The 25,585-nt window shown below is 48.6% G+C and overlaps 9 protein-coding genes across 9 annotated transcripts; 3 read left to right on the top strand and 6 right to left on the bottom strand.

Moving 5' to 3' along the window:
- Positions 1-17: 17 nt before the first annotated feature.
- On the bottom strand, positions 18-1,002 carry BDR25DRAFT_14043 (uncharacterized protein). Its single transcript, XM_033683887.1, has 2 exons — positions 822-1,002; positions 18-767 (listed from the first exon to the last, which is right to left on the bottom strand). The coding sequence occupies exons 1-2, from the start codon at positions 880-882 to the stop codon at positions 82-84; spliced, it is 747 nt and encodes a 248-aa protein (XP_033549238.1). The 5' UTR covers positions 883-1,002; the 3' UTR covers positions 18-81.
- Positions 1,003-1,122: 120 nt separating this feature from the next.
- On the bottom strand, positions 1,123-2,890 carry BDR25DRAFT_220226 (UDP-glucosyl transferase family protein; the record flags this gene model as incomplete). Its single annotated transcript, XM_033684994.1, has 4 exons — positions 1,123-1,388; positions 1,438-1,955; positions 2,003-2,774; positions 2,830-2,890. The coding sequence occupies 4 exons, from the start codon at positions 2,888-2,890 to the stop codon at positions 1,123-1,125; spliced, it is 1,617 nt and encodes a 538-aa protein (XP_033549239.1).
- A 416-nt stretch (positions 2,891-3,306) lies between these two features.
- On the top strand, positions 3,307-12,037 carry BDR25DRAFT_341828 (uncharacterized protein; the record flags this gene model as incomplete). Its single annotated transcript, XM_033693646.1, has 10 exons — positions 3,307-3,786; positions 3,840-4,707; positions 4,761-8,149; positions 8,200-8,631; positions 8,685-10,253; positions 10,302-10,446; positions 10,493-10,645; positions 10,693-11,013; positions 11,063-11,858; positions 12,018-12,037. Exons 1-10 carry the CDS (start codon positions 3,620-3,622, stop codon positions 12,035-12,037), a joined length of 7,860 nt encoding a protein of 2,619 aa, XP_033549240.1. The 5' UTR covers positions 3,307-3,619.
- Positions 12,038-12,928: 891 nt separating this feature from the next.
- On the bottom strand, positions 12,929-13,714 carry BDR25DRAFT_324312 (uncharacterized protein; the record flags this gene model as incomplete). The annotated part of the gene is made up of 1 exon (XM_033692152.1): positions 12,929-13,714. The coding sequence occupies one exon, from the start codon at positions 13,712-13,714 to the stop codon at positions 12,929-12,931; it is 786 nt and encodes a 261-aa protein (XP_033549241.1).
- A 2,021-nt stretch (positions 13,715-15,735) lies between these two features.
- Positions 15,736-17,162, bottom strand: BDR25DRAFT_258741 (alpha/beta-hydrolase). The gene is made up of 3 exons (XM_033686549.1): positions 16,933-17,162; positions 16,457-16,880; positions 15,736-16,405 (listed from the first exon to the last, which is right to left on the bottom strand). Exons 1-3 carry the CDS (start codon positions 17,085-17,087, stop codon positions 15,770-15,772), a joined length of 1,215 nt encoding a protein of 404 aa, XP_033549242.1. The 5' UTR covers positions 17,088-17,162; the 3' UTR covers positions 15,736-15,769.
- Positions 17,163-17,842: 680 nt separating this feature from the next.
- On the bottom strand, positions 17,843-19,531 carry BDR25DRAFT_312948 (uncharacterized protein; the record flags this gene model as incomplete). Its single annotated transcript, XM_033691343.1, has 2 exons — positions 17,843-19,152; positions 19,210-19,531. The coding sequence occupies 2 exons, from the start codon at positions 19,529-19,531 to the stop codon at positions 17,843-17,845; spliced, it is 1,632 nt and encodes a 543-aa protein (XP_033549243.1).
- Positions 19,532-20,094: 563 nt separating this feature from the next.
- BDR25DRAFT_353430 (uncharacterized protein) lies at positions 20,095-21,638 on the top strand (the record flags this gene model as incomplete). Its single annotated transcript, XM_033695165.1, has 12 exons — positions 20,095-20,137; positions 20,170-20,314; positions 20,343-20,402; positions 20,461-20,493; positions 20,547-20,593; positions 20,626-20,691; positions 20,747-20,786; positions 20,838-20,953; positions 20,982-21,154; positions 21,183-21,336; positions 21,373-21,415; positions 21,476-21,638. 12 exons carry the CDS (start codon positions 20,095-20,097, stop codon positions 21,636-21,638), a joined length of 1,083 nt encoding a protein of 360 aa, XP_033549244.1.
- BDR25DRAFT_283821 (cytochrome P450) lies at positions 21,593-23,571 on the bottom strand. The gene is made up of 3 exons (XM_033688081.1): positions 23,208-23,571; positions 22,880-23,152; positions 21,593-22,833 (listed from the first exon to the last, which is right to left on the bottom strand). The coding sequence occupies exons 1-3, from the start codon at positions 23,412-23,414 to the stop codon at positions 21,694-21,696; spliced, it is 1,620 nt and encodes a 539-aa protein (XP_033549245.1). The 5' UTR covers positions 23,415-23,571; the 3' UTR covers positions 21,593-21,693.
- A 129-nt stretch (positions 23,572-23,700) lies between these two features.
- Positions 23,701-25,469, top strand: BDR25DRAFT_392836 (uncharacterized protein; the record flags this gene model as incomplete). Its single annotated transcript, XM_033698227.1, has 5 exons — positions 23,701-23,956; positions 24,007-25,105; positions 25,281-25,340; positions 25,371-25,394; positions 25,425-25,469. The coding sequence occupies exons 1-5, from the start codon at positions 23,787-23,789 to the stop codon at positions 25,467-25,469; spliced, it is 1,398 nt and encodes a 465-aa protein (XP_033549246.1). The 5' UTR covers positions 23,701-23,786.
- Between the last annotated feature and the right edge of the window lie 116 nt (positions 25,470-25,585).

The raw sequence follows: 25,585 nt of genomic DNA on the forward strand, positions 1-25,585 counted from the left end.
TAGACATTGGAGAGTTACAAACATGAGCGTTGACAATATGCCACACAGTATGATCTAATCTATATAAGGATTTCCAACGACTTAGCAACTCGCCATGACCTTCCCAATAACCCTCTGCACCACCCTCATCATTTCCATAGTCGTCTTCCGATCCCTCGGAATCTCATGCCCTCCCCTGTGATCGAACTCAACCCTCCGACCTCCGCTCTCCTCACACATATCCCGCAACCGTAGGCTCTCATCATATGCATCATCTTTTGAACCGTAAATATGAGCTGTCGGGATGCGAATCCTCTTCCCGTCTAGCTTGAGCTGCACAGGATCAATCTTGCTCCACTCCCCATCATCAGACGTCAGAGAAGTCGCGGATTGCGAAAAGGGGGAATTTGCACCCGAACGCAATGGCGTCGAAGCCCCCGAGGTGGTTGTGGAAACACTCAAACCACTACTCCCGCAGATGAAGACCGCGAATTTGAATAGCCCCTCGCCAAACGGATTTTCTTCTTGATGATCTAAGATCACACTTGCGAGCAGAGCCGCACCTTGGGAGAATCCGATGCATGCATCGAATGGACCCTCCGTTTCGATGATCTCACGGATAAACTCTTTGGCTTCGGAATGGGTGTGGGAGCCTAGAGATGGAGCGTACCATGCTTTTGTTGCTTCATGTGGGAACAGGTTGGATATGCCAGGGGCAGGCTCAATGTCGTGATCGCCCTCGTAAAACTGGTATTCATCGTGGGTACCAAGAGCGTGGCGGAGGGGTCCTACAATGGACATTAGATATGGTTGTAAGGAAGATCTATTCACAGCAGGAGTACCTGTTTGAAAATCGAAGATGTTGGCATTTGTGCCCATGCCATGGAGACAGAGATAACGCATGTTGAATGTCTACTGAACTATCCTGGAATTTGGAGGAGGGGAAGACGATGTGAGCTCTGGACAGGGCAGTTGCATGCAAAGGACGAAGCTATCCGATGAATTGCCTAGACTCAGGGATTCACCCAAAGACAGCGGAACAAGCTAAGGGGTGAATTCCAGCTACTGAAGGATTAACTCTAGATATCCGCCCTATTCGCTAATCTTTTCAACATCCCGGCGCACGAGGCACTGTTGGTGTTCCTAGGATTTAAGGTACCAACTGGTTGGCAGAGAGGGAACCCTGCGAGCCCAAGCCCCCATGCTAACTGCAACCCCGACGCCGACCACTATGCAGGAGCCCACAAGGCTAACAGCTGCAAGGTCCCAGTTCCTAGCTTTCCACGCGGACATCCGCATGTCAGCAGTTTGAAAATGCATGGGTCTGCGTCGCTTGGGGCCGTTTTCCGTGGGGGATGGCTCGACGCTGAAGTGATGGTCCCACATCATTTCCTCGATCAGATCGCAGGCTATTCGTTGTTATTTTCTCATTCAGCATTTGGCGGGAATTTGACTTACCATGTTGTTTCTTTCGAGATGAGGCTTGAGTGATTTTTTGCATACGAGCGACATCCTTCGCAAACAAGCCGAGTTTGTCTTCAAGGATCTGCCGTATTTTTGAAACAATTTCTGCTGTTGTGAATCCAGCCTTATCGAGTGTCAAAGCAACCCCAGCGTCGGTGAGACGGAGGGCGTTCAACGGTTGATCAAAGAAGAAGCCTAGGACCAGCAGCGGAGTTCCGTGATACAGTGCTTCATTTGCAGAAGATCCTCCGCCATGGCTAATGAAGAGGACTGTATGTGGATGTTCCAATATAGCCCGTTGTGGAGCAAAAGGTGTGAACATCCAGGCGCGATGCTTTCCGTCCAACATAGTCCCCACGTTGAAATCTTCCCCTGGGACCTGTTCATCCCTGTTGAATAGCTTCCGCTGCGGGGCGTTAACCGCCCAGATCACACCATCGATAAGACCTTCGCGTAAGAGTAAAGAAAGTGCTTCTATGAACTTGGCGAGCTCCGGTGGAAGGATTCGAATGCTTGTATCTACGTCAGTTTGAATTGTTTCGCGAAATATCTCGCTTACTGTGACCCAAACGCAATATAAACAACCTTCGGCCGAGATGCTAGAAACTCGCCGAAGGCCTCATCGAGCGGCGGATACTGTTCCGGAAGAATGGGACCAACTGCAGCAACCAAGGGTGGTAATTCCTTGGGGACCTCCAAGCCCCAAAATGAATTTACTAGGATCAACCAGCTAGGCTTGTTGAAAATTGGGATCGCGTAGAACACCCCTGAAGCCTTTCGCATGTTTTTGACAAAACGCAGATAACGCAGGATTGCCGGAAGTGCCCGAAGGGGTCTCAGTTCAGCTCGTAGCCTTGTCCAAATAGATGCATGTTCGCTGCTCAATGCGTCAACTTGGAATCCGGGAATACCCGGGATGTAGGGTACACTGCAGAAGCCGTAGGGCATCTGAGGCCAGACATGGCAGAAGGGGATTCCAAGCTGGTGATTGATATCTTTAACTGCATCAACGAAAAAGTCCGCTACGATGAATGCTGGGTTGCACTTGGGGATGATTGTATCTTTTAGATACGCATAATCTGATGTCCAAAACGCATCTACTGTGTGTTTTGGCTTGAAGACGGCTCCGAAGTCTTTCCTCATATCCGAATTTTGCATTTCAAAATAGTGGCGATCCTCAACATCGGCAGGCATCCGTGGACCCATGGCGTGAACCTCCGAAACAAAGGAATAGTATGGCGTTTCTACCCATTGTTCCTGAGTTTGGTGTGTCGCAAACTCGATCTGATAACCCCGGTCATGGAGAATTCGCCCTAATTCGAGTACCGGAACTACGCCAGCAGCAGTCAGATATATCGATCTCCAACACGAGCGGTTAGTACTCACCGGCGTGCGAAAATCCGCCTGTTCCTACTACCAGGAGGATAGTTAGAGGCTGGTCTTCCATGGTGGTTGTAGCACAATGAAGATGTGGCGTGACTAGAACACGGGCCTAGTTCCCTTACTCCATCAGTTGTTGGCTTTATATACATACGGTTGTATTAGGAATGAGGCAAGGCCCGCAGGAAGAGGCCCATGTCGGGGGGCACTATGTGGATAAAAACTCGCCGGCTTGGCGCTAGGCTGCCGCAACGGTTCTGAACTGGCTGGCGTGACCAGGACTTCTAACAAGCTTCATCGCGAGGATAACCAACCGTGGAACTGGGGATGTGGAAGGCGAGTTAGAGATCCACTATGATGGGGCGTTGCCATTTAGGGAGGCCCCTGCCAAGCTCTACTAAGCTAGATTCGACAAACGGAGTGTGGCGTGAGATGCGTCCTCACCCCCTCGTCAACCACCCGCACCACTCCTCTCGTCGCGTTCGCATCTGTTGGCATCTACCTCTGCATGAACTAGTATCGTCGGGACTCAACCTCGTGCGCGTATGTATGCCCACATGGCCACGTTCAGACCCCACCGGACCGGTTTGGCCTCCCCAGCCACGGAGCTGGATGCAATCAGTGCTCATGGGCAAGGTAAACCCTCCGCCCGGCGATATTTACAGCTATCTTCAAGAAGGAAAACTTCTTAAGTCTCTCTAAAGATGGCTTGAGTGCTTTCATGTAGCTCAACCAAAATCCCCGTCTCTCTCTTTTTGTACAATAATTGTATTTTCGACTCAACGTCGCAACCACCATGTCTCCTTCCAAGACTCCCAATGAGTCTAGCTGGTACCATGAGCCTGAGATGTCCCAAATCCTGGGGCGAGACAAGCTCATGCCTATTGCTGTCATTGGTATGGCATGCAGGTTTCCCGGAGATGCTACCTCTCCAGAAGCTCTCTGGGAGATGCTCGCTCGGAAGTAGGACAACATGCTCCTTTATATTTCGTTATTCTAGCTAAGCTTTCGAGTAGGAAATCTGGACTTGTGGAGATCCCAAAATCTCGGTTCAACATCGACGCTTTCTATCATCCGGACCCCGATCGGAATGGTACTTTTAACGTGCGAAAGGCACATTTTGTGAAAGATGACATCGCAGCTTTTGATGCTCCTTTCTTTTCCGTTTCCCCTGCGGAAGCTAAGGCCATGGATCCGCAGCAACGGATGGTGTTGGAATCAGCCTACGAAGCCTTGGAAAACGCTGGCGTTCCAATGGAAGATGTTGCAGGGTCCAATACCAGCTGTTACGTTGGTTGCTTTTCTCGCGACTACAATGAGCTTCTTGCCCGTGACCCGGAAACAGCCCCAGTATATGTATCGACTGGGAATGGTGCCGCTATTCTCTCGAATCGTGTTAGTTATTTCTTTGATATGAAAGGACCTAGTTTGACAGTGGACACTGCCTGTAGCAGCAGTTTGGTTGCTCTGCACCTCGCATGTCAAAGTTTGCGGAATGGTGAGAGCAAAATGTCCATTGTTGGTGGGACGAATCTCATCTTCTCCCCGGACGTCATGATCGCCATGTCAAATGTCCACTTTCTGGGTCCGGATTCCAAATGCTACACCTATGACAACCGAAGCAATGGCTACAGTCGTGGGGAAGGCATCGCTGCGATCATTTTGAAGCCTCTTGAGGACGCCGTGAGAGATAACGATACCATCCGAGCCGTTATTCGTGGAACTTTCTGCAACCAGGACGGAAGAACAGCCGGGATCATGTTGCCATCTCGACAAGCGCAAGAAGAGTTGATCACAATGGCCTATAACGAGTCTGGATGTGATCCTGCAGCCGTCGGCTACTTCGAGGCGCATGGCACCGGAACCCCAGCAGGTGATCCCCTGGTAAGTACATTTCCAGCTGTATTCATGCTTCGCTTAAGCTAATTCTATTTTAGGAAGCCGGGGCTATTGGTTCAACACTGGCAAAATATCGTCAAGAGGGAGATCATGGCAAGCTTTATGTCGGATCTGTCAAAACAAATCTCGGTCATTTAGAGGGAGCTAGTGGACTGGCTAGTTTCATCAAGACTGTTTTGAGTCTGGAAAGAGGCGTGATTCTTCCTAACTTGTGGTTTGAGAAAGGCAATGAACGCATTGATTTCGAAGGATGGCGGATCAAGGTACCTACTGAGCTCATACCCTGGCCGATGAGAGGCGTTCGGCGAGCCAGTATCAACTCATTCGGATTTGGCGGAACCAATGCTCACGTCATTCTTGATGACGCCTACCACTATCTCAAAAGCAGAGGCCTTAAAGCTGCACACCGAACTTCGCGAAAGCCGTTACTTCTCGAAGATGAACCAATTAGCAATGGGAACGCCTATATCGACTCCTCATCAAGCTCATCTAGTATCGGATCGGACGATGGGTACGGCAGCGGGCATCATACTCCAGTTTCAAGCATCGGGGTGCCTCCTAAAGACCGTTATCGCATTTTCAAGTGGGCAACCCATGAAGAGGGGGTTGCGAAGAATAACGCCCAGGCGTATGCAAACGCCCTTGAGACACGTAAGGAGATCGATGAAGGAATTTTCTTGAATGATTTGGCATATACGCTCCAGCGTCGTTCACAGCTGCCATTAAAATGCCACATTATTGCCAAGTCAGTCAATGATCTTGTTACGAAATTGAGGTCTTCTCGACAAAAGCCAATTCGAACCGACAAGCAAGCCCCTAGAATAGCGTTTGTCTTCACCGGTCAAGGGGCCCAGTGGTGGGGAATGGGCCGAGAACTTATCTCGATATACCCTATTTTTGCAGAAAGTATTCATGAGGCAGATAAGGCGGTCTCCTCATTTGGGGCACCCTGGTCGTTGGTCGAGGAACTCACCAAAGACAAAGCGAACTCTCGCGTCAACGAGGCACTCATCAGCCAACCTCTCTGCACCGCCGTTCAGCTCGCCTTGGTTGACCTCTACGCGAGCTGGGGAGTATCCCCACAGCGAGTCATTGGTCACTCAAGTGGTGAGATCGCTGCTGCATACGCATGTGGTGCTTTACCATTTACGTCCGCTATGAAAGTATCCTACTATCGTGGTCTTCTATCATCCCAAGTTAAGGATATCTCTAAGGAACCCGGTGCAATGCTTGCGGCTGGCCTGGGAGTTAAAGATGCAGAGGAACGCGTCAAGACTCTCGATTCGAATTTTGGGAAAGCCGTTGTTGCTTGTATCAATTCGCCGTCTAATGTCACGATTTCGGGCGATGAAAGCGCCATTGATGAGATCAAAAATGCTCTTGATAAAGATAAGATCTTTACCCGCAAGTTGATGGTCGACGCCGCCTATCATTCTCATCACATGCAACTAGTCTCTCAGCAATATCTGGACACACTCGCTGGTCTTGAGGTCCGACCCCCAGACCAACGACGGTCCGTCGAGATGATATCTACGGTCACCGGGATGGATGCGGGCTATGAGTCATTCGATGCATCCTACTGGGTTCGAAATATGGTCTCACCTGTTCGATTCGCGGATGGTCTAGCCTCGCTCTGCACTGTGGCCAAGTCTGGTAGAAGCCAAAGACTACGAAACAAAGCCACCGTAGATATCTTGGTAGAAATAGGGCCTCACTCCGCGCTTGCTGGTCCTATTAAGCAGATTTTAGTCGTTCCTGCTCTCCAGAAATCGGGAATTGCGTACCAGTCAGCCTTGGTTCGCGGTCAAGATGCTTGCGAAACTGCCCTTGAAGTCGCTGCTGTGCTACACTCCAAGGGCTGTCCTGTGGACATCGAGAAGGTCAACTTCCCTGGTGAGGAGCACCTGAAACCCCAAGTGCTGGTTGATCTACCATCTTACCCTTGGAACCACAATAAGAAGTTTTGGGCAGAGTCAAGACTAAGCGAGGATTATCTACATCGTAAGGTCCCAAGAAACGACTTCCTCGGAGCCCCGACGGTTGACTGGAACCCCATTGAACCTCGTTGGAGAAACTTCATTCGTATTGGTGAGCAACCTTGGGTCAGGGACCACCAAGTTCAAGAATCGATCGTCTACCCCGGCGCAGGATACATCTGTATGGCTTTGGAAGCCGCGAGACAAATGGTTCTTCCTTCTGATGTCGATAGAGTCGTCGGCTTCACGATACAGGAGCTCATCATCTCGCGAGCTTTGGTAGTCCCCCAAGCTGAAACAGGCATCGAGACCATCTTTTCTCTTCGACCTTTCAACACCTGTTCCAAATCGTCGTCGGACAAGTGGAATGAGTTCAGGCTTTTTTCTTGGAGGGAAGATGGTTGGAGTGAACATTGTCGCGGTTTGATCTCAACGAAATATATTCATACAACATCCGAGGTTGACGCTGGGACTGAGGAACGAGAAGCGTTGAAAAAGTACCAACAAGAACTCGAGACTGCTGCTTGTGTTTGCACTACTAAAACGTCGCCTGATACGGTCTATGAGGATTTATCTAAAGCCGGTCTCGACTATGGGCCGACTTTCCGGAATCTCATTGAAGTATCTCATGGATCCGGCCAAGCCTTTGGCATGCTTCAGATCCCGGACACAAAGAGCGTCATGCCCTACCAGTACGAACACGATCATCTTCTGCATCCTGCCACTATGGATACTTTCCTTCAGATACTTTTCCCCGCGTTGATCGATGTAGCGACAAACGTCAAAGAGCCATACATGCCAACCTTTGTACAGGAGCTCTATGTCTCCAGCAAGATTTCCAACGTGCCAGGGCAAAAATTCAGAGCACTATCCAAAGCTGCATTTGTTGGTTTCCGCGAAGCTGCTGCCACTGTTCATGTCTTTGACGAGGATTCGCCTGAGCCCGTCCTCCGTATCGAGGGTGTCAAGTGCACCGCACTGACTAGCTCTGGAGGGTCTGACGATGACGATCTGTCCGAATCTAAGAAGCTATGCTTCGACCCACTTTGGGAACCAGATCTCGAATTTCTGGACAAGCCTCAGATGGAGCAGGTCCTTTGCACTGGTGGTGCTGAGGACACTCCTTCTGAATATATTGCTCAACTTGAAATGGTGGCACATTATTTCTATGAGCAGGTCATCCGTAATATCAAGGATGAGGAAGTGAATTCAATGTCCTCACACCACCAGAAGTACTTTCGGTACATGCAGCATCAACACGACTTGGTAAAACAAGGCAAAGTAGAGCATCAAAATGAGGACTGGCTTCGGTTTGATGAGCCTGAAGTGCAAGAGAAGATGCAGCAACTCATTGCACGTATTGAAGGTACTGACCATGAGGGTCAGCTTTTGTGCCGAATGGGAAACCGACTTACTTCAGTACTGCGACAGGAAGTTGATCCCCTAGCTCTGTGAGGCCACTAATCTTAATTGACTTGTACCATAACTAATGATTAAATAGGATGCTTGATGGTGGTTTACTCTACGACTACTACGCGAACTCCCTCGGCATAGCCACCTCATATTCGCAGCTGGCTAGATACATAACTCTCATGTCGAATAAAAACCCTGATCTTGAATTCTTGGAGATTGGAGCTGGCACGGGAGGTGCTACTGTCCCAATCCTGGGGGCCCTCGGGGGCAGTAAAGGCACTTATCCGCGATTCAAGTCATACACTTATACCGACATATCCTCCGGGTTCTTCGAAAAGGCCGAGGAAAAATTTAAGGAGTGGAAGGGCCTGATTGACTTCCGTAAGTTAGATGTCGAGACTGATCCTGACAAGCAAGGCTTCGAGGGAAAGCAGTTCGACGTGATCATGGCATTCAATGTCCTTCACGCCACCAAGGATATTAAAAACACCCTGGAGAATACTCGAAAACTCCTCAAGCCGTGAGTTCCATCTAACACCTTCCTTTCTGACTGCACATGTCTGATTTCTTCAGAGGCGGCAAACTACTGCTACTAGAGATCACCCATGTTCTCAACCGTGTCTTCCTCCCCTTTGGATGTCTGCCAGGGTGGTGGTTATCGGAGGAGAGTTATAGACAATGGGGTCCGACTATGACCGAAGAGAAATGGACAGAAGTCTTGCGAGAGACTAGATTTGGACCCCTGTTGTCCAGCACACCGGACCACCAGAATCCCCGTGACCAAACTGGACGACTCATGATCACTGAAGCTATCGAGAGCCTGCCTATTGGAGAAACTCCTCAGGAACGTCCTTCGTCTATCATTCTCGTTCACAGTGGCAATACTTTCCAAAGCCAACCTTTAATTGACGAATTGCAGACAGAACTAGCGGCTAACCAAATAAATGTGTCGACATGTTCTTTTGCAGGCCTCGCGGAATTAGAGATCGCAAACAAAGTCATCGTTTCCTTTGCCGAACTCGACCAGCCGCTGCTACGCGACATCAGCTCCCAAGACTTTGGGACTCTCAAGCGCATTCTTCATGAATCATCAGGTCTGCTCTGGCTGACTAAGGGCGCCTGCCAAGAGGCAGCTCGACCAGATCTCGCCCTTATGCATGGGTTGGCAAGAACTCTCCGAGCAGAACATGAAGGATTCCCACTTGTTTCGTTCGATTATTCCGCGGAGAACCCTCTTCCTCCGACGCAAGCTGTATCGCTTCTTATGAAGGTCTTCAGAAGTGTGTACATGGAAAGAAAGTCGACCGATTTTGAATATTCAGAAAGACATGGTCTGCTATTCATCAAACGCTGCGTTGAAGCTGCTAGTCTTAACAGCCAGATCGCTGGCCAGACTAATACCGACCGCCGTGCCCCCGAGCCGCAGCCATTCTATCAGCCAGGACGACCCCTTACTCTTGCAATCGAAACGCCTGGACTTCTTGATACCCTTGTATTCAAGGATGACTATGTTGCGTCACAGTCTGTTGCCCCAGATTATGTTGAGATTGAAGTGAAGGCTGCCGGCTTGAACTTCCGCGACATCATGGTCAGCATGGGCCAACTTGTCGATGACTTTTTGGGATGCGAGTGTAGTGGAGTTGTGACCAGGGTTGGCACTGAAGTAACAAGACTCAAGATCGGCGATCGTGTCACGACTTGGACTCTCGGAGCCTATTGCAACTATTTGCACAACCCTGCTGCTCTCGTCCAACGCATCCCGGATAGTATGCCTTACCATGTAGCTGCGTCTTTGCCGATTGTCTACTGCACTGCCTACTACGGATTAATATACATGGCTCGTCTTGTTAAAGGCGAGTCTGTATTGATTCACGCAGCTGCTGGTGGTGTCGGTCAGGCTGCAATCATGCTTTGTAAGCTGTTCGACGCCGAAATATATGTGACTGTTGGCACAAAGGAAAAGAAGGAGCATATAATGAAGACGTATAACATTCCTGAGGATCACATATTTTCTAGTCGAGATCTCTCCTTCGCCGAGGGTATCAAACGTATGACAGGAGGGAAGGGAGTTGACGTCGTGCTCAATTGTCTTGCAGGAGAGGCTCTCAAGGCAACCTGGAAATGCATTGCCACCTTTGGCCGGTTAGTAAACTGACTTATTCAGGAAGCAACACATGCTAACTTTCTCAGTTTCGTCGAGATTGGTAAAAAGGACATTGAAGATAATACTCGACTAGACATGGCACCCTTCATCCGAAACGTAGTTTTTGCTTCTGTTGATCTTACTGTAATCTTCCGCCATCGGAAAGCACTTGGCGCAGAGCTTCTGTCTGAGGTATGTGCAAATATCTACGGTTGCTTCTCGTGTTAATATGGTATAGGTGATGAAACTCTTGCACAACGGAGATATCGGAGAGGTGTCCCCAATCAAGGTATTCTCATTCTCTCAGATTGAAGAAGCTTTTCGATACATGCAAGCTGGAAAGCATATGGGCAAGATCATTTTGGAGCCCAAGGCGGACGACATTGTACCAGTAGGTTCATCTTCTACAATTATCTAGAAGACCCTAACCCTAGATAGGTTGTTCCACGGCCTGATCAAGGCCTCCAATTCAAGGCCAATGCTTCCTATCTGATTGTGGGTGGCTTTGGTGGCCTCGGCCGAAGCATGGCCCGTTGGATGCAAACTCGAGGTGCGAAGAACTTGATCATGCTCTCTCGCTCAGGTGGAGGGAGCGAAGCTGCACAGACCCTCATCAAAGAGCTTTCGGAACTTGGCGTCCGCGTCGAACCTGTTGCTTGTGACATCATCAACGAGGACGAATTGAAAACGGGACTTGCCAAGATCAGGGAGACAATGCCTCCAATTCGAGGCGTCATTCAAGCTGCTATGCATCTTGAAGTGAGTGTCCGTCCCCTTTTATGTTCGTTAAATGTCTAACCTAATGTAGGACCGTATCTTTGATAATATGCCGTTAGATGTTTTCCACAAGGTCGTTCGACCGAAAGTACACGGCACTTGGAACCTTCATCAAGCAACTCTCTCGCAACCCCTCGACTTCTTTGTGATGCTTGCTTCAGCAGCCGGCATGGTCGGAGACACATCCCAGGGCAATTATGCCGCTGCCAACGCATTCCAAGATGCCCTTGCCCACTACCGCGTCGCTCGCGGTCTTCCTGCCACAACGATTGATCTTGGCATGGTTAGATCCGTGGGCTACGTAGCCGAAAATCAAGGCGCTGCTGAACGAAACCTAGCACGCTGGGGATTCCTTCAAATCGAAGAAGCTGAATTCCTCGCTATGCTCGAAATCGCGATGACTGGCAAGCAAGTTCAAATTGTGACCGGCGTTGGCACACAAGCACATTTCGACCGTTCCGAGGGCGAGATTCCACATTGGTTCCGCGAACCATCGTTTTCACATCTCCACAAAATGCGGGCTCGCGTTGTCGAGTCTGACAAAAATGCCGGACCCTCCATTTCGCAGCGCTTGAAGGAGTCGACGTCCTTGACCGAAGGTGCCGCTGTTGTGCTCGAGGCTGTGCTGACGAAGCTCTCCAAGTCGTTGATGATTCCAATGGAAGAGTTGGATGCCTCGGCGCCGACGAGCGTGTATGGTGTTGACTCTCTAGTTGCTGTTGAGATAAGAAACTGGCTGGGGCGGGAGATGAAGGCAGATGTTCCTGTATTTGAGATTCTCCAAGCTTCTTCGCTGCAGAGTTTGAGTTATAAGATTGCGGAGAAGAGTAAGTTAGTTGAGGGTAAGGGAGACGCGGACGATTGAATCGAAAACGGATCCATTGCGAGGGGTGGGAGATGAAGGCGACCTTCTGATCCTGTATATACATTTTGAATATTATCTCATGAATTATTTCATCCTTAACTCCAACTAGATGCTAGTTTAGATGGGCCACGGGTCCCATAAGGGCGTAGACAAATGTAACTTCCGTCCTTACCACGCAACAACTATAAGGACAAGGCTCTATACCACTCCACCAATACAACCAAAAAGGTTCGAATAATCAACTAACAGTTGATTCTGCGTACAGAATAGTATATATACCCGTCGCGCGTAAGGGCCATCTCGGCCTTACAACAACTCTTCGCACTGGTTATATAAGTATTTACAAGGAAAGGGCAACAGAGTTGTTATTTTCCTCATTTCCTCACAATTCTATTAAATAAGTACAAAACATATATAGGGGAGCAGAAGGGGGAAAACAAGGATTGAGATGACAAATTTACCTCCATAGAGTTATAATGAACATCTTCCACGGAGCTAACCCTAGAGCTATGCCTATAACTAGGATGTTAGGAAGAAATTCTGCGCAACGTAGGTCAGCTTATATTCTGCTTTGTTATCTCAGATACCCTGGCCTGATGACCACTCTGGCAATTCTACCCTGTTGTGGGGATTTTTCTTGTTTTCTTCCCTATTGCGATTTTACTTCTTCTATTTTCTTGTCTGCCCTCATACGCGTGGATATCTCGTCATTGAATACTTCCTCAATCTTTCACATTTGCCATCAGATGTTTACGAAGTTGTTACTTAGTCTCAGTATTTCTCCCTACCCCTTTCCTCAATGATATTACCCCTCCACTGTTCTTTCGTCAACTTCCCACCTGTAGTACATTCCCTCCCCTCTGCAAGTCTGTTAACCTTGTGGGATTCCACCACGCTAATCCATTGAGAGAGGCCTCAAAGAGGACCAAGCACAAGGTATGAAGTGAACAGGGTTGCCTATGGCCCTAGATCGAAGGTGGTTGCCAATAGCAGCATTCCGAATTGGTCATCGTGGTCACGCCTCCTCCTAACTCACCCACCTGGCTTAACAAGCAGGTCTCCTAGAACACTCGGATCCAACAACCCAGCCTCTGGTGCGTCAATTCCACACCTGACCCACATACTCTTCCACAACGCACCAACTACCCTCTCCTCCGGCATAAACACAACCGTATTCACATAGGACCTCGTTGTGTTCAAACAACCCGGCATATTAAACAACTCTGCCTCGCAATTATCGTCTTTCCCAGCAAAGAACACTCCGCAACGCGCCATAGTAGGCAAGTCGACACAAGACCCATTCTTGTGTGCAGATGCAGGAGGCGGGATTCTCAGCTCATGTATCAGCTCGCCGCGACAGTGCTTCGGTCCTCCAGACCCGGTATACGAGAGGGCGAGGATGGGGAACTGTGGGCCTGCGGGCGATGGTATCGGTGGGATGGGTGCTTGTTCCGTTTCGATCGGTCCGATATATCCCTCATCTACAGTTGTCCGCGGGGGTTGCGGTGTCGGCGTCAGGCCGATAAATCCTTCGTCAACCGACGTCGATCGTGATATCGCTGGGATGGAAATGATTGCAGCCCAAGCGACAGATGTTGCAGATTCGATATCGATGTCTGTACGATCCAAGGTAGTCCCATTGGTCTTTCCTTTGATTTCTGGCTCTGCTTGCCCTGGTTTGGCGGCTTCTGCGAGTGTGAGTTGTGGGATTTTTGCGGGATGACGTGCTTGAAAAGCGGTGGAAAGCGAGATGGCCAGAATGGTGAAGACAAGGAGGATCGTGGAGAGGCTTATTAGCATGCGTCGAGAGATTGCCATGGCTGAGTCTTTAGTAGATACATGAACAGGAGGAAATTTTGGAGTTCTGATTAGATTGGGGTTGGGTTGGGACGCTGAAGTGCAGGGGTGTGCCAAGATGGGGTGTTGCGTTGGCGGTTTCATCAACGAGTGGTCCTGAAACGCGAAGCCCCGTGACAAGAATGCTCGGCATACCGGCCGTCGAAGGACATGGGGAATGTTGAAACTAGGTTGCAAAATCTATACTTTGCGATGGGTATGCAGTTATGGAGTTGTACAAGTTCGCGTCTGGTTTAATTGCTACAAAGACGTCATCTTTCATTCCCACACTTCTGAGTGGGCTTATGTTCGGACCTACGCCACGGGTGCTAGTCAAGATATGGAACTGATGTTAACACAGCAGGAACTACATTTAATTTTAAGATATTAATAGAACGAAGGGGTTGAGGCGTAGCCTTGCAACTATTGCGGTTACTCCGGTTATTTCCTCAGCTAAGGCTTTACGATTGGAATGGGAGGATGGTTCCGATAGGTATTATATATGGCCTCAGTCAAAGATAGCGATGTCGCCGTCACCGAGTTAATCTTCGCTCGACGTGAACTTTGGCCGAAATCCTGCTTTTTTCAGTTTTGCTTAGACCTGTTAATCATTTGCGTGTGGGTAGGACTCGCCAAGGATTTTGCTACTTCCTTTGCTCATGGGAATACCAGCCGAAATGTCGATAACAAGATGCATGACTCCGGAGACCAGAAACGTAGTAAAGGCTCTCAAATCTCTGGGAATCACACTTCCTCTCCTAAGTTTCGAAATCCCAAGTAACAAGAAATGACAAACAGAAGAAACTCAATGGGGTTTCGTTTAGTACCAGAAGACGCTACGTGACCGTCAGATTGGTGACTCCAATTATCAAACAACAGAGAGTGGGAGGAATTCCTACCTCTGAAGTTGCCGAATGGAATAGATTTCAGAGTAAGGGTTATAGAAAGGAGGCAAGTCCCTCGGATCATCGAAACCTAGTCCAGCTGCGAAGAAAGCGACAATGCTGTATGCCCCCCTTTCCACAAAATTCACGCCTAATCCTAAGCATCTTGTGGCAAAGAACAGAATCACTATTTCTTCGGTGGTGATCAAATCGCTATGTCTAGTGAAGACAGGTATCTTGTGGAAGGAGAAAAGTTTGTTCGTGACTTCGATGTCAGAGCTAGCCCCGAGACGTCTAAGACGGGATAGGAAATCTCGATGACTCCTAAGGTGGGCAGTAAGAACACCTTCCGATTTAGAATGTAACCTATGTCGTAGTCAGAGAACCTTGGGATGTTCTTGGCTGCGTAGGGCGTGTTGACGAATCTCCAATTTGTCGGCACCTAGAACCCGAACTTCACTCTTTCGAGCCCTCTACTACCCCGATCCTCGATTATTTTATTTTCCGCCTTACTGGTGAACGTAAGCTGCGCCGTAGATTCCCCAGTCTCTTTATTTAATTCGGACGCAAGCTTCAAACCACCCACAAGATGCCAGTACTAAAGTCCCATCAGCTCAGCAGCACAATATCGATGTATTACATATAGAACGATATCGCATAGCCACCAAGCATTAAATCTCATGGCATCCGGGCCATATGCCCCATGCACCTGGGAACACATCGCCATAGGATGGCTGCTAAAAGAGGGAGAGAGGCTAGACGGACGAAAGCATGCGCAGGGGCGATTCCAACGACCAAAGTGGAGATGAGAATCTCGGCGAGGAGATGTACACCCGGATGGAGTTCAATGTTACACAGAGGAACGGGAAGTGAGAGAGGAAGACAGATTGGAAAAATATTAGGAATGGGGGCGAGTGACTTCAGAAAGCATGGAGATGCTATGGTGCAAATGTTGGCGCAGTTCTTGGGACGCCAATGTCCGGGATAATAAGCGCTTTTCTGATACTTGTGATATAACGTACCGCACACGCTGCACTAAGTTTCGTTAGTAATGAATTCTAGGCTCCAGAACCCACGACGGGAAATATATCCAGAACATATTGATAGATCCTTTGCTTTATCATTGGGGATTCTTGGCTGGCCTCAATCCGCCTTACGACATGACCTCTTCCATCCATGGGTAGACTACTGAGTTCGCCTCCGGATACCCCATATGGAATCTTTCTTGAATAAATCGCATCTCTTTCGGGCTTCCGTACTCTGCCAACAACATACTGTCCTCCACTGGCATGCACCCATCCAAAACTCCGTTAATCAACAACATTCGGCAACTCTTCATTCCCATCGCGACCACTGGCACTCCTTCGCCTTCGCCACTGACCAGCGAGAATGTCTTCTGACACTTCTCTTTCATCTCTTCGAAATCCTTGTACCCATACTTTTCGCAATACGCTCTCTCAAGCCCGAATGGATACTCATGTTTCGCAATCTGATCCAACCACTCGCGCCCAATGTAATGATGGGTCCCGGCGCCATGGCCTACCGATCCTGTAAGCATATCTTTGTGGGTATGCGCTAGACGAATGGCGTAGTAACCACCAGCCGACAGACCCCAGGCGATAATCTTTTTGGAGTTGAATTGTGGCTGTGCATGGACCCATTCAAGAATCGACGAGAAGAGACGATCTGGGGACAGAGGGTCAGTTTTATTGGCAGGGCAGTCGACGGTGGTGCCAGGGATGTCGCAGATGACTGTCGCCCATCCGCGCTTAAGATGTTCATCTGTCCGCTGTTTCCGTCAGTTCAGTTGTGTACCTGCTAATACGCGAGGAAATACAACCTCTGTATTATCGGGTCTATGGCCATCCAAACCCGTTACGAGAAGCACAACCGGACATTTGTTCCCCTCACTCGCACTCTTCGGCTGTCTAATATAGAGTGGAATTTCGTTACCATCCCCATTACTCGCATACTTGTGTGGTATCACCGTCTCTGTGATCGGAACCTCCCAAAGCTTACTTCCCTTCAAGTACACCCCCTTCTGCGCCTCAAAAACCTGCCTCTTCAAATCCGTCCCAATATACGGAAACCGGGCAAGCCGAAACACAGCATTCGCACGCAGGTACAATTTCCTCGCAGCCTCTTGATCCTTTGCTTCCATTGCTTCCGCTTCTTTCGCTAGCCTTTCACCCGTTGGGAAGAATGCGTTGGTATAGTTGTCGGAGAAGGGGTCGTTGATGTTCTTTACGATCAGGTGGTCGAATCTTTGCATAGTGAGTAGCTCTATCGAAAAAGCGATGGGGGAGGGGAAATTACATTGGCTCAAAATCCTCAAACTTCCCGTCATGAAATGGATACACACCCCTTCGACATGGAAACATCCATCTCAATTCCCACAGATTCTTGATGCTTCCTGCGTGGCCGTAATCCTTCTTGAATAAATCTCCTATGACCCATTGACCGTTCGGCATTTTCGCAAAATTACAGAACCGCTGGGCCTGGGATTAGAGACCGGAATGAATAATCGCTTAGCAGTTTTAATGCAAATAGTTTTGGTTTGTCGAATTTGAAGCTTGCGCAGGTATGATATACCTCTTTCGGTGATAGCGGGGCCGAACCCGTCTAACCAGCGGCCCGACCGGGACCCCGCATTCTCACATTTCTTCCATCTCGTTCCTGACAGGGCTGAAACTGGATTTATACGAGCCTCAATCGTTTGGGACATTTGAACGAATAGGAGGAGTTTCGCTGCATTATTCGGAGATATCTGCGTTGCGTTTGTGCAAGAACATGCAGGTGGTTTCCTCGAATATCACACCGCTAAGCAGGATCTAGTATTATTTAAGGTGATATTTAAGCTCTTTGTTACAGCTTTTGCCAGCACATGTAGATGAATGGCGCGGCGAATATTCATACAGTGGTTATTCTGATATATCACGTGACCGCGCCGTTCAAGGTTTCAAGGCCATGGAAGTCCCGATCCCCGGACTTTGGAGTGAAGTCCTGCTAGTAAGAGTGGCCTCCTATAATCACGAGTTGAAAATACTAGAAACTGTTAAAGTAAAGTTGCCAGGGTATTTCTAAGCTCGCATTTTGGGTCTACTTATTTCTGGTGATCGAACGTGTCCAGACGCAGGCAATGATTCATACTCTTCTAAGTATGTTTTCTAGTTCAGCATTTTCAAAATGCCCTCATGCACGAATATATGCTTCCTATGTAAGCAATTTAATAATCACGACCATCTCGATATCCATCTGAGGCAGCACGGGCGATTGAACCAACCTTCCGACCAACCAAGAAGCCGATACTCTCCGGAAGCCTGAGCAATCCATTTGCCCAGTCACCCCAAATGAATAATAAAATGCATAGTATGACTCCAATGAGAAAGTTGTACCACATCTTTTGGACCAACTCATCAGCGACCACTTCTCCGAGATGCTCCACTTCAAAGCTCACGGAAGCGGAGGCTAGGAGACCGAGAATAACGTTTAGAGCGCCGGAGACTGTGAGCCCTCCCGTGGCAGACTGTGCTGGTTGTGGAGGCGGAATGATCTCCGGCAGAGGTGGGGTAGTTGAGGGAGCAGGGATTGGATGAATTGGAATGAATGTCTCTTGCGAATGTATCGTCTTAACTAAGGTCATAGAGAGTTTTGAAAGCTTCGAATTGGGAGTCCTGTCAGGCGTCCACCCTGGGGAAGCAGTCGGCTTCGAAACAGTGGGGAGAGGTGTTTTTGGAGCAACTTCGGGATCGCTGTCGTCTTGTGGTGCCTGGGAAAATACCTCTTTAGGCGTCATCATCCAAAATCTAGGTGGCACTTTTGGAGCAGGAGAAATTCTACCGTAGTCCTGGGGCTCTTGGGAATACACTTCTATTGGAGTCGTGACTGAAAGGGTAGTGGCCGACCGTGAAACGACCTTAAGATTACCGTCGTATTTGGGTCCTTGTTCCATACTTGCAAGGGCCATGGATAGTCGTAAAGAAGCCTTAGCCTCTCCATCATTATGTGGGTTCTGTATTTGCACCTCTTTGGGACGCGTTATGGAAAGTAGCGGGCTGCAGGGTATGGTAACCGCCAGTGGGCTGTCCAGACCCGATGGAAAGGAAGGGCTTCTAGAACTGGGCAAAGGATGTGTCGAGGATCCAGGAGGCGTGGTGCTCATCGTCTTGTTCTTCACTGAACCTTCTCGCATTCCCTTTAGCGATGTCGTAATGGGAAGGATGGGCAGTCTAGAAGAGAGAACAACGGCAGGCTTTTTGAAAGTAGATGTTTGCGCCTGGATATCCCCAATAGACTTGCTAGGAGGAAGGGGAATTTTTGATGACGGGGTTTGAACAAACTTGTTTTCCATTATACGCGTACCAGAACCAACACGAACAAGGATCTCTTTAGAAGATCCGGGAAGTGGTGATGGTTGGAAGAGTTCGAGGTTATCGTTGGAGCCGAACTTCTCGGGCTCTGAAACTGGGGGCGTTTCACTGGCTCCCTTCTTCCCCTTCCACATCGACACATAGTCTTTGCGAACGAAACCTTTGGCTACGGGGTATTAGTACATCGTTTCCCACATATCACCAGGATGGTTATGCAACTCACTCGCGAAATCACGACCAGAGGAACCTTTAATCTTAACACTAGTCGCATTATTCTTGCCGCTCCTGTCTTGAGGGTGTGGAGGATTGGTGAACTCTAACGCAGTATCGCCCCAGATATCTAAAGCAGGGTTCGGACATGCACGAATAGAGCGAAAAGACCTCAGGCTCGAAGAAACCTCCCGCTTCTTAATCCTGCTAAGGCTAGAAAACTCCAAGCCACTCTGTTGCGGATGCAAATTCAAGGGCGGCCGTGGGTCTTGGTCGCATGCCTTGCGGGGACCTGGCTTATCGGACCTATCCACTAGGCTGATGAGGTCAAGCATGCTGTAGGCTTTAGCTGCCGTAGTTAGCTAACCAATATGTGAAGTTAGAGTGGCTGAGTTCCTACTGGAACAAGGAAGGGTTATGGGCTTGTGGATTTGTTGGTTGGGAAGGTTGGGAAGGTTGGTCTGATCGAGGACATAGCGGTGTAATTTTTCTCCTCTATCCCATATAAGCATTATACTCCCCTGCACAGTGCAGCCCTCCTGAACAACCGCTACTTACAGAAAGACTTACATAGAGCGTGACTTTATATTGGTGAAAGAGAGCGAAAGAGAAAAAATTATTGTTTACCCCGGGGCAGCCTTTTGAACCTGCGATATGGGTCACATGGATCACTTCAAGACAAACAATCAAGGGGAGTAGTCAGTCTATTGATGATATCAGCGACCACTATCTGTGATATTTCCCTTAAAAACAAATGGTCTTCAGAATCTTGTCCGTCGTGTTGCCTCCCCTGTTTTGATTACGACCGCATCCTAGGTCTCCCACTACACCCAAATTATCATGCCACCTAGCTTACAACTATCATCCATAGCTAACCTCCGCCTTCATTAATTCCATGATGGAGAACCCCACAACAATCTCCCTTGACGACGTTCGGCTTGGTACTTTTTTCATTTTCAACAATGGATTTAAGGTTTCTACGACTCTAAAGATTGCTATGGTACTTCAACTAACGATAAAGAGCACAATTTCTCGACTTTGCAAATTACTTTCAACCAGGAAATCGATACTTCTCCAAGTTTCACGAGTTCAAATGCTGCATCCGCAATTACTGCGAAGTGGGAAACTAAATCGAAAGATGTGCAGGGGGTATCAGGCTCTCAGAATGAACATTCTAGTTCTAGTGACTTCAATTCGCACCTTTAGGTGACTCTAACAATGACTCTCAGAAACTTAGGACTGACAACCGCGAATCCTCACTGAGTGATTGGACCACATTTTTCGTTCTTGTTAGCTTGTTCGTAGACATGTGGCTGACCCTATTGCTTTCCTCATTGAATGGCGGATAAGAATCCTTCTGAGACGTGGATATAAGGGGGCGAGTCCAGTAAACGGCAGTCATCGTGGCACTGGATGGTGGACCTTTTAGCCGAATTGTTTTTGAAAACGATGACAGGATGTAAATACGGCAATTATTCCCTCATCATGGAACTCAGTATGCGAATTAAATCTCTGAACACTCCTCTACAATCAGGGAGATCGTTGGCAAGTTGTAAAGTTCCATAATGAACAACTCTTGCTAAGCCCCAAGTTAGGTGACTAAATGTAGTACTCGTTATTAGCTTCTCACATTCCCTTTAGATGTCTCAAATATACCTGCAGACTTACTCGTTTGATGCTTCAATGCAGGCGACCTAGTAATTTACTCAGACCCATCCTCAATAACTCTGAAGCCCTTATCAATAGTTTGACTCAAAGTCAGCGGGAAAATATCCACAGAGATAGACTATTACATAAAACTTCCCCAAAACAACAACCCCACTTTCAATAGACTCAACAGACACTCTTCCCACAGGACTACCGGAAGTCTCTATATTCGCAATTTAGCTAGTACTAATTATCTTCTCCAATTTTGGGGACTTTATCCGGCGTTGGAAATGCCACCACAATTTGAACCAGTCCCGGAGTCCTCCCCGGTGACTTCAGACACTAGAAGTATGGCCAAAATATATCTCACAGGCACCCTCAACAATATTTAGCCACTTCCACCTCTATAATCCCGGTATAAAGTGCCCAATTATCACTTCACTGGTTCCTAACCCAGCGTACGATGACACGAAGATACGAAGATTTATTCCATGTTAGCTAAAGAGGGTTGTAAAAACGAGTACTTAAGGGGTACCAGTCATCTTCATAGGAGTTGTATTTGGTGTTATACTGTCAGCCGTTCTGCTGTTACAATGCAATGTCTAGGACTAAGGTGAGAGGCTTTCGGAAAGTGGTATAGACTCAGAAGATATTACACTTGGGATTATGCCGCCGAACCATAGATTTACTAGATTAATTGTAGTACTACCTTCACCTAACCATTGCAAATTCATCGAAGAAACTGATGTATTTATTCTATCTGCACATAAAATGCTGGATGGCAAGCCAAGTTAAGTGCCAGAGTTTAAGAGTCTCTAGCAAGAAAGCCTTCATATATCTCATCCAAACCCTACCAGCCCTCAACCGGTGTCAACTTCACCCTAAGGCCACCCTTCGGCCTCGCCGTAATTCCACCCTGAATCTCTAATTTCCAATTCGGGTCTTCCAACTCGAATTCAAACTGCCCCACCAACGCCGCCATAAGACACGCAAACTCGGCTTTGGCGAAATCCTTGCCAATGCAACTTCTCGGCCCATGCAAGAAAGTCGTCACAGCGTAATTGGAGTCTGCACCACCGGTATTTGCCCGGCCTTGACCCATCCACCGATCTGGGTTAAATTCGCGGGCGTCATCACCCCAGAGGGCTTTCGAGGTGTTGATGGCCCAGGGGCTGATTATGACGGTAGTTTCTTTGGGGACGAATTGGCCTTGAATGGTGGTGTCGTGGACGGTTTCTCGGAGAGTGAGGGGTACGGGAGGGAAGATGCGCATTGTTTCGTTTAGTACGGCATTAAGGTATTGCAAATGGTCGATATCGGTTGAGGAGATCTTGGCGTCAGGGTCATTGAGGGCGGGAAGGGAAGAGCGGATTTCTTCTCTAAGTCGAATTTGCACTTCGGGATGCTTGCATAAGAGGTACACGGCCCAGGTCATGGCTGATGCAGTGGTTTCATGGCCCGCGGCTAAGAAGGTCATGAGCTGGTTGACAAGATCTTCATCGCTGAAGCCACCGGATTCGATCGCCACGGATAGAATGTCCAGGTCACTACGGCCGCCTTTCTCGAGATTTGCCCTCTTGTCTCGGATCAAGTCGGCAGCTACCTTCTTGATTGTCTTGATAGCGGTTGCTATTTCCTCGTTCCTCTTCATAGGTAGAGCACGGAAAAGCCACTGCGGGAATTGACTAGCGATGAGTTGGAGAATCTGGGCACCACGGCCAGCAGCAAAGATGGTGCGGTACGTTACATTGAGTTCATTTGCCGGGTTCTCAATGGCTCCGAAATCTTGGCCCATGCCTGCCACACCGATAATATCGAGCGTCGCCCGAGAAGCCCACTCACGGATTTCGACGACTGATGATGTTGCGGAATCATCTGTCAAAGACGCTTTAATTGCTGCGGTCATTTCCCGAGACTTCGACCAGAATATTGGGTATAGGTCTTTGATATGACGAAATGAGAATGCCGGCATCAAAGCTCTCCGTTGGCGCTGGAATCGTTAGGTATGCATTGAAGTGTGAATTTACAAAACTTACCTTATGTTCATCGCCTTCTGCTAGTAAAATTCCAACCCCAAGAAGGCGGCCAAGACTTTCCCGAATACGCTGAGGTTTGATAAATTCATAATTCCTCTGCACTAGGACTTCCGCTAGTGCTTTTGGGTTTGTAATAAGAACACGTGGTTCATTGAAAAGGAATCGATAATACAAAACACCATCATTGGGGACAGTATCGATCCAGTCTCTTTGGGGCTCGCCCGTAGGGTCTTTAAAAATCCTACTAAAGTGGCCGAGGAGGAAGTTCGAATTCTACTCTAAAGTTAACGACTATGACGGTTGGAGATCACAAATCTTGGGTCTGTACCGGGGGCGAAGGGAGATGACGCAAGGGGCTAAAACAGAGCGGATACACTATGACCGTCCAGATTAATTGCAAGGTGAGTAGGACGAAATACACAGACACCGCATTCCAGAATAGAGACTCAAAGAGTGTGAATTGAGGGATATATCGTATCGCGAAGAACGAGATAGCAGCCGCAGCAAGAAGCAAAACCCTCTTTTGGATCGCCATGACGAAACAATCACTCAGTGACTGGGGGATAAAGAGGTGCTGGCCGATTAAAAGAGGAGGAAAAGAGACGTCAAGAAGGATGGAGGTGGCAGGAGATGAGGGCCGTGGTGTCTTTAACACATGTGCCGTTTCACAAGAGGCACCTCGACGGATACGGTCGGAGGATCTTTTGGGTCTAGTCGTGGCCCGAGCTTCTGCACGTGGTCGGTGCGCGGAAGAATTGATGTGGCCGATCTGGACAGACTGCGGACGAACACCGCCTTAAACTGACGACGCCTGTCACCACAGGAACGTCATGTGGGGAAAATGTGTGCCCACGACGTGTGGCTCGATATTGTGGCGCAGCCATGACCCCAATATCCGAATTTCACTATGACGACTTCGTTCATCCCGGTTGGTTCTCTGCAAGGCTTACCATCCTTCGAAATCTACTCTCGAACTTGGCACTGGATTAGGCACTCCAAGGGCGCGGTTCTACATCTTGGCACTAGCAGCTCGTCCAACAACGGTTCCCACCATTCTGGGTACCCGTTCACTGTTCTGTTCCAGTCTAATCGTCATCAACAATATCTACCATGGACGGCGCTACAAGACGTCTTGCATCAAAACATCTCCCCGATGGCACCTCCACAGCCTCTTTAAAGACAAACCCAACAAATGCCGCACCATTTTTCAGCCTCGCACGAGAACTCCGTGATCAGATCTACCACTACCTCTGGCGCGAGCATCCCGTGTACTTCTTCCAATTCTCTCTGCACATCGAATTCAGCTACGGAGCACCCAATAAAGAACGTTTCTCCTGGCCATGGCTCCCATCGTGGCTTCTCACCAATAAGACCATTCTCGAGGAAGGCATACAGCAGTTCTACCGACAAGCACGCTGTATCGATATTCGGCTAACCGCCTGCGACGCTCGTAGAAAATGCACCACGTCACTCTGTGCTTGCAAGGACAAGTGCTGTGGAGAACGGCCTGGTCATCTCCTAGACATTCGCCGTATTCGCACAATTGACCGCTTCGGCTGCTACGACCTCGAAATCCACAAAGAAAATGGAGAACCCTCACTCATAGCGCCAGAGGCTGGAGACCGGCTAGTACCAGTTTACGCCCGCCACGTGGACAGGGACCTTATTAAAACATTGCGAGATCACCCAAACTGCCTTAGGGACATCCACCTCGATATCCAGTTGCCACCTTACCTATGTAAGCTAGGTGCCGCGGAATCGATACGCCCCTGGATGATGGAGAACTTGAAGCCCTGGAACGCCGATCTATCCTCTCTTGAAACCATCGGAAAGAAGCTCGATCGTGTAGAATTCCAAATCAACTACCCGCAAATGAATGATCGCGACCATACCCAGCTGAAAAACCTAGTACTTGCTTTTCCGAAGCTGCAGCACGAACTTGTCAGAGTCGCGAAAGTCCTAACTTCCGATGAGGCAGAGGAGCATGGCTGGATTGTCCGCGATTTCTTCTTATCAAACGAGGGCCTGCGGTATGAATGGCATGTTGAAGTCAAACGTGGGTCGAAGGGCTCACCATGCGACTTACAGTATGAAGGGTTGAGATATTGGAAGGACTCCAACTCCCAGCACACTTTTCACCTTGAACGGACGAGTTTTGAGGATGGGGTTATCATTTTCCGGGACTGGCCCAGTGGACAAACTATCGTCGTAGACACTAATTCGAAGGTTTAAGATAACAGGAATCCTCATTTGTAACTAAAAACTATTATTTTCAGCTATAAAGAGTTCTACCAAACCAACAATAGGTTCGCATATCCACTTCTATTAGAATCGCTAGCCCCCAACTCCAAACCTTATTATGAACACTACATTATTCACACCTCTCGATATGATCGCATAGATGACACCCAATCAGAAATACCCTGTGAATATACCCCGCATCCTTGATGCCCATTGCCGAGTCCGACCGACTCGCACGGTCCTCTCCTAGAGCCGCACATTGATCGCCTCCATCGTGTAATTGGCGACAGGGATTCCGGTCCAGGCAGAAAGCGACTTGAAAATTCAGAGTTGCCTAGCGAGTAATTGACGCTTGAGCTCTAGGCTCCATCATTTTCTCATTTCTCGTCGTCCTAGAAGTCGTAGTCGTAGTCGTAGTCGCAGTCATAGTCGTAGTGGATTCGCAAGCAATTTCGTGCTGTCTAT

This window comes from Lindgomyces ingoldianus (assembly GCF_010093535.1).
Source record: "Lindgomyces ingoldianus strain ATCC 200398 unplaced genomic scaffold BDR25scaffold_11, whole genome shotgun sequence".
In the NCBI taxonomy this organism is placed as follows: Eukaryota; Fungi; Ascomycota; class Dothideomycetes; order Pleosporales; family Lindgomycetaceae; genus Lindgomyces; species Lindgomyces ingoldianus.

Excerpts from the sequence above, each read along its gene's own strand:
- BDR25DRAFT_14043 (XM_033683887.1), bottom strand. The coding sequence starts at position 882 with ATGCGTTATCTCTGTCTCCATGGCATGGGCACAAATGCCAACATCTTC. Across the intron at positions 768-821 it reads CATCTTCGATTTTCAAACAG|GACCCCTCCGCCACGCTCTT; the intron begins GTACTCCTGCTG and ends TGTCCATTGTAG.
- BDR25DRAFT_258741 (XM_033686549.1), bottom strand. The coding sequence starts at position 17,087 with ATGCCGAACGGTCAATGGGTCATAGGAGATTTATTCAAGAAGGATTAC. Across the intron at positions 16,881-16,932 it reads TTTGAGGATTTTGAGCCAAT|ATTCGACCACCTGATCGTAA; the intron begins GTAATTTCCCCT and ends CACTATGCAAAG. Across the intron at positions 16,406-16,456 it reads ATAGACCCGATAATACAGAG|CGGACAGATGAACATCTTAA; the intron begins GTTGTATTTCCT and ends TGACGGAAACAG.
- BDR25DRAFT_283821 (XM_033688081.1), bottom strand. The coding sequence starts at position 23,414 with ATGGCGATCCAAAAGAGGGTTTTGCTTCTTGCTGCGGCTGCTATCTCG. Across the intron at positions 23,153-23,207 it reads GTCATCTCCCTTCGCCCCCG|AATTCGAACTTCCTCCTCGG; the intron begins GTACAGACCCAA and ends ACTTTAGAGTAG. Across the intron at positions 22,834-22,879 it reads CAGAAGGCGATGAACATAAG|CGCCAACGGAGAGCTTTGAT; the intron begins GTAAGTTTTGTA and ends TAACGATTCCAG.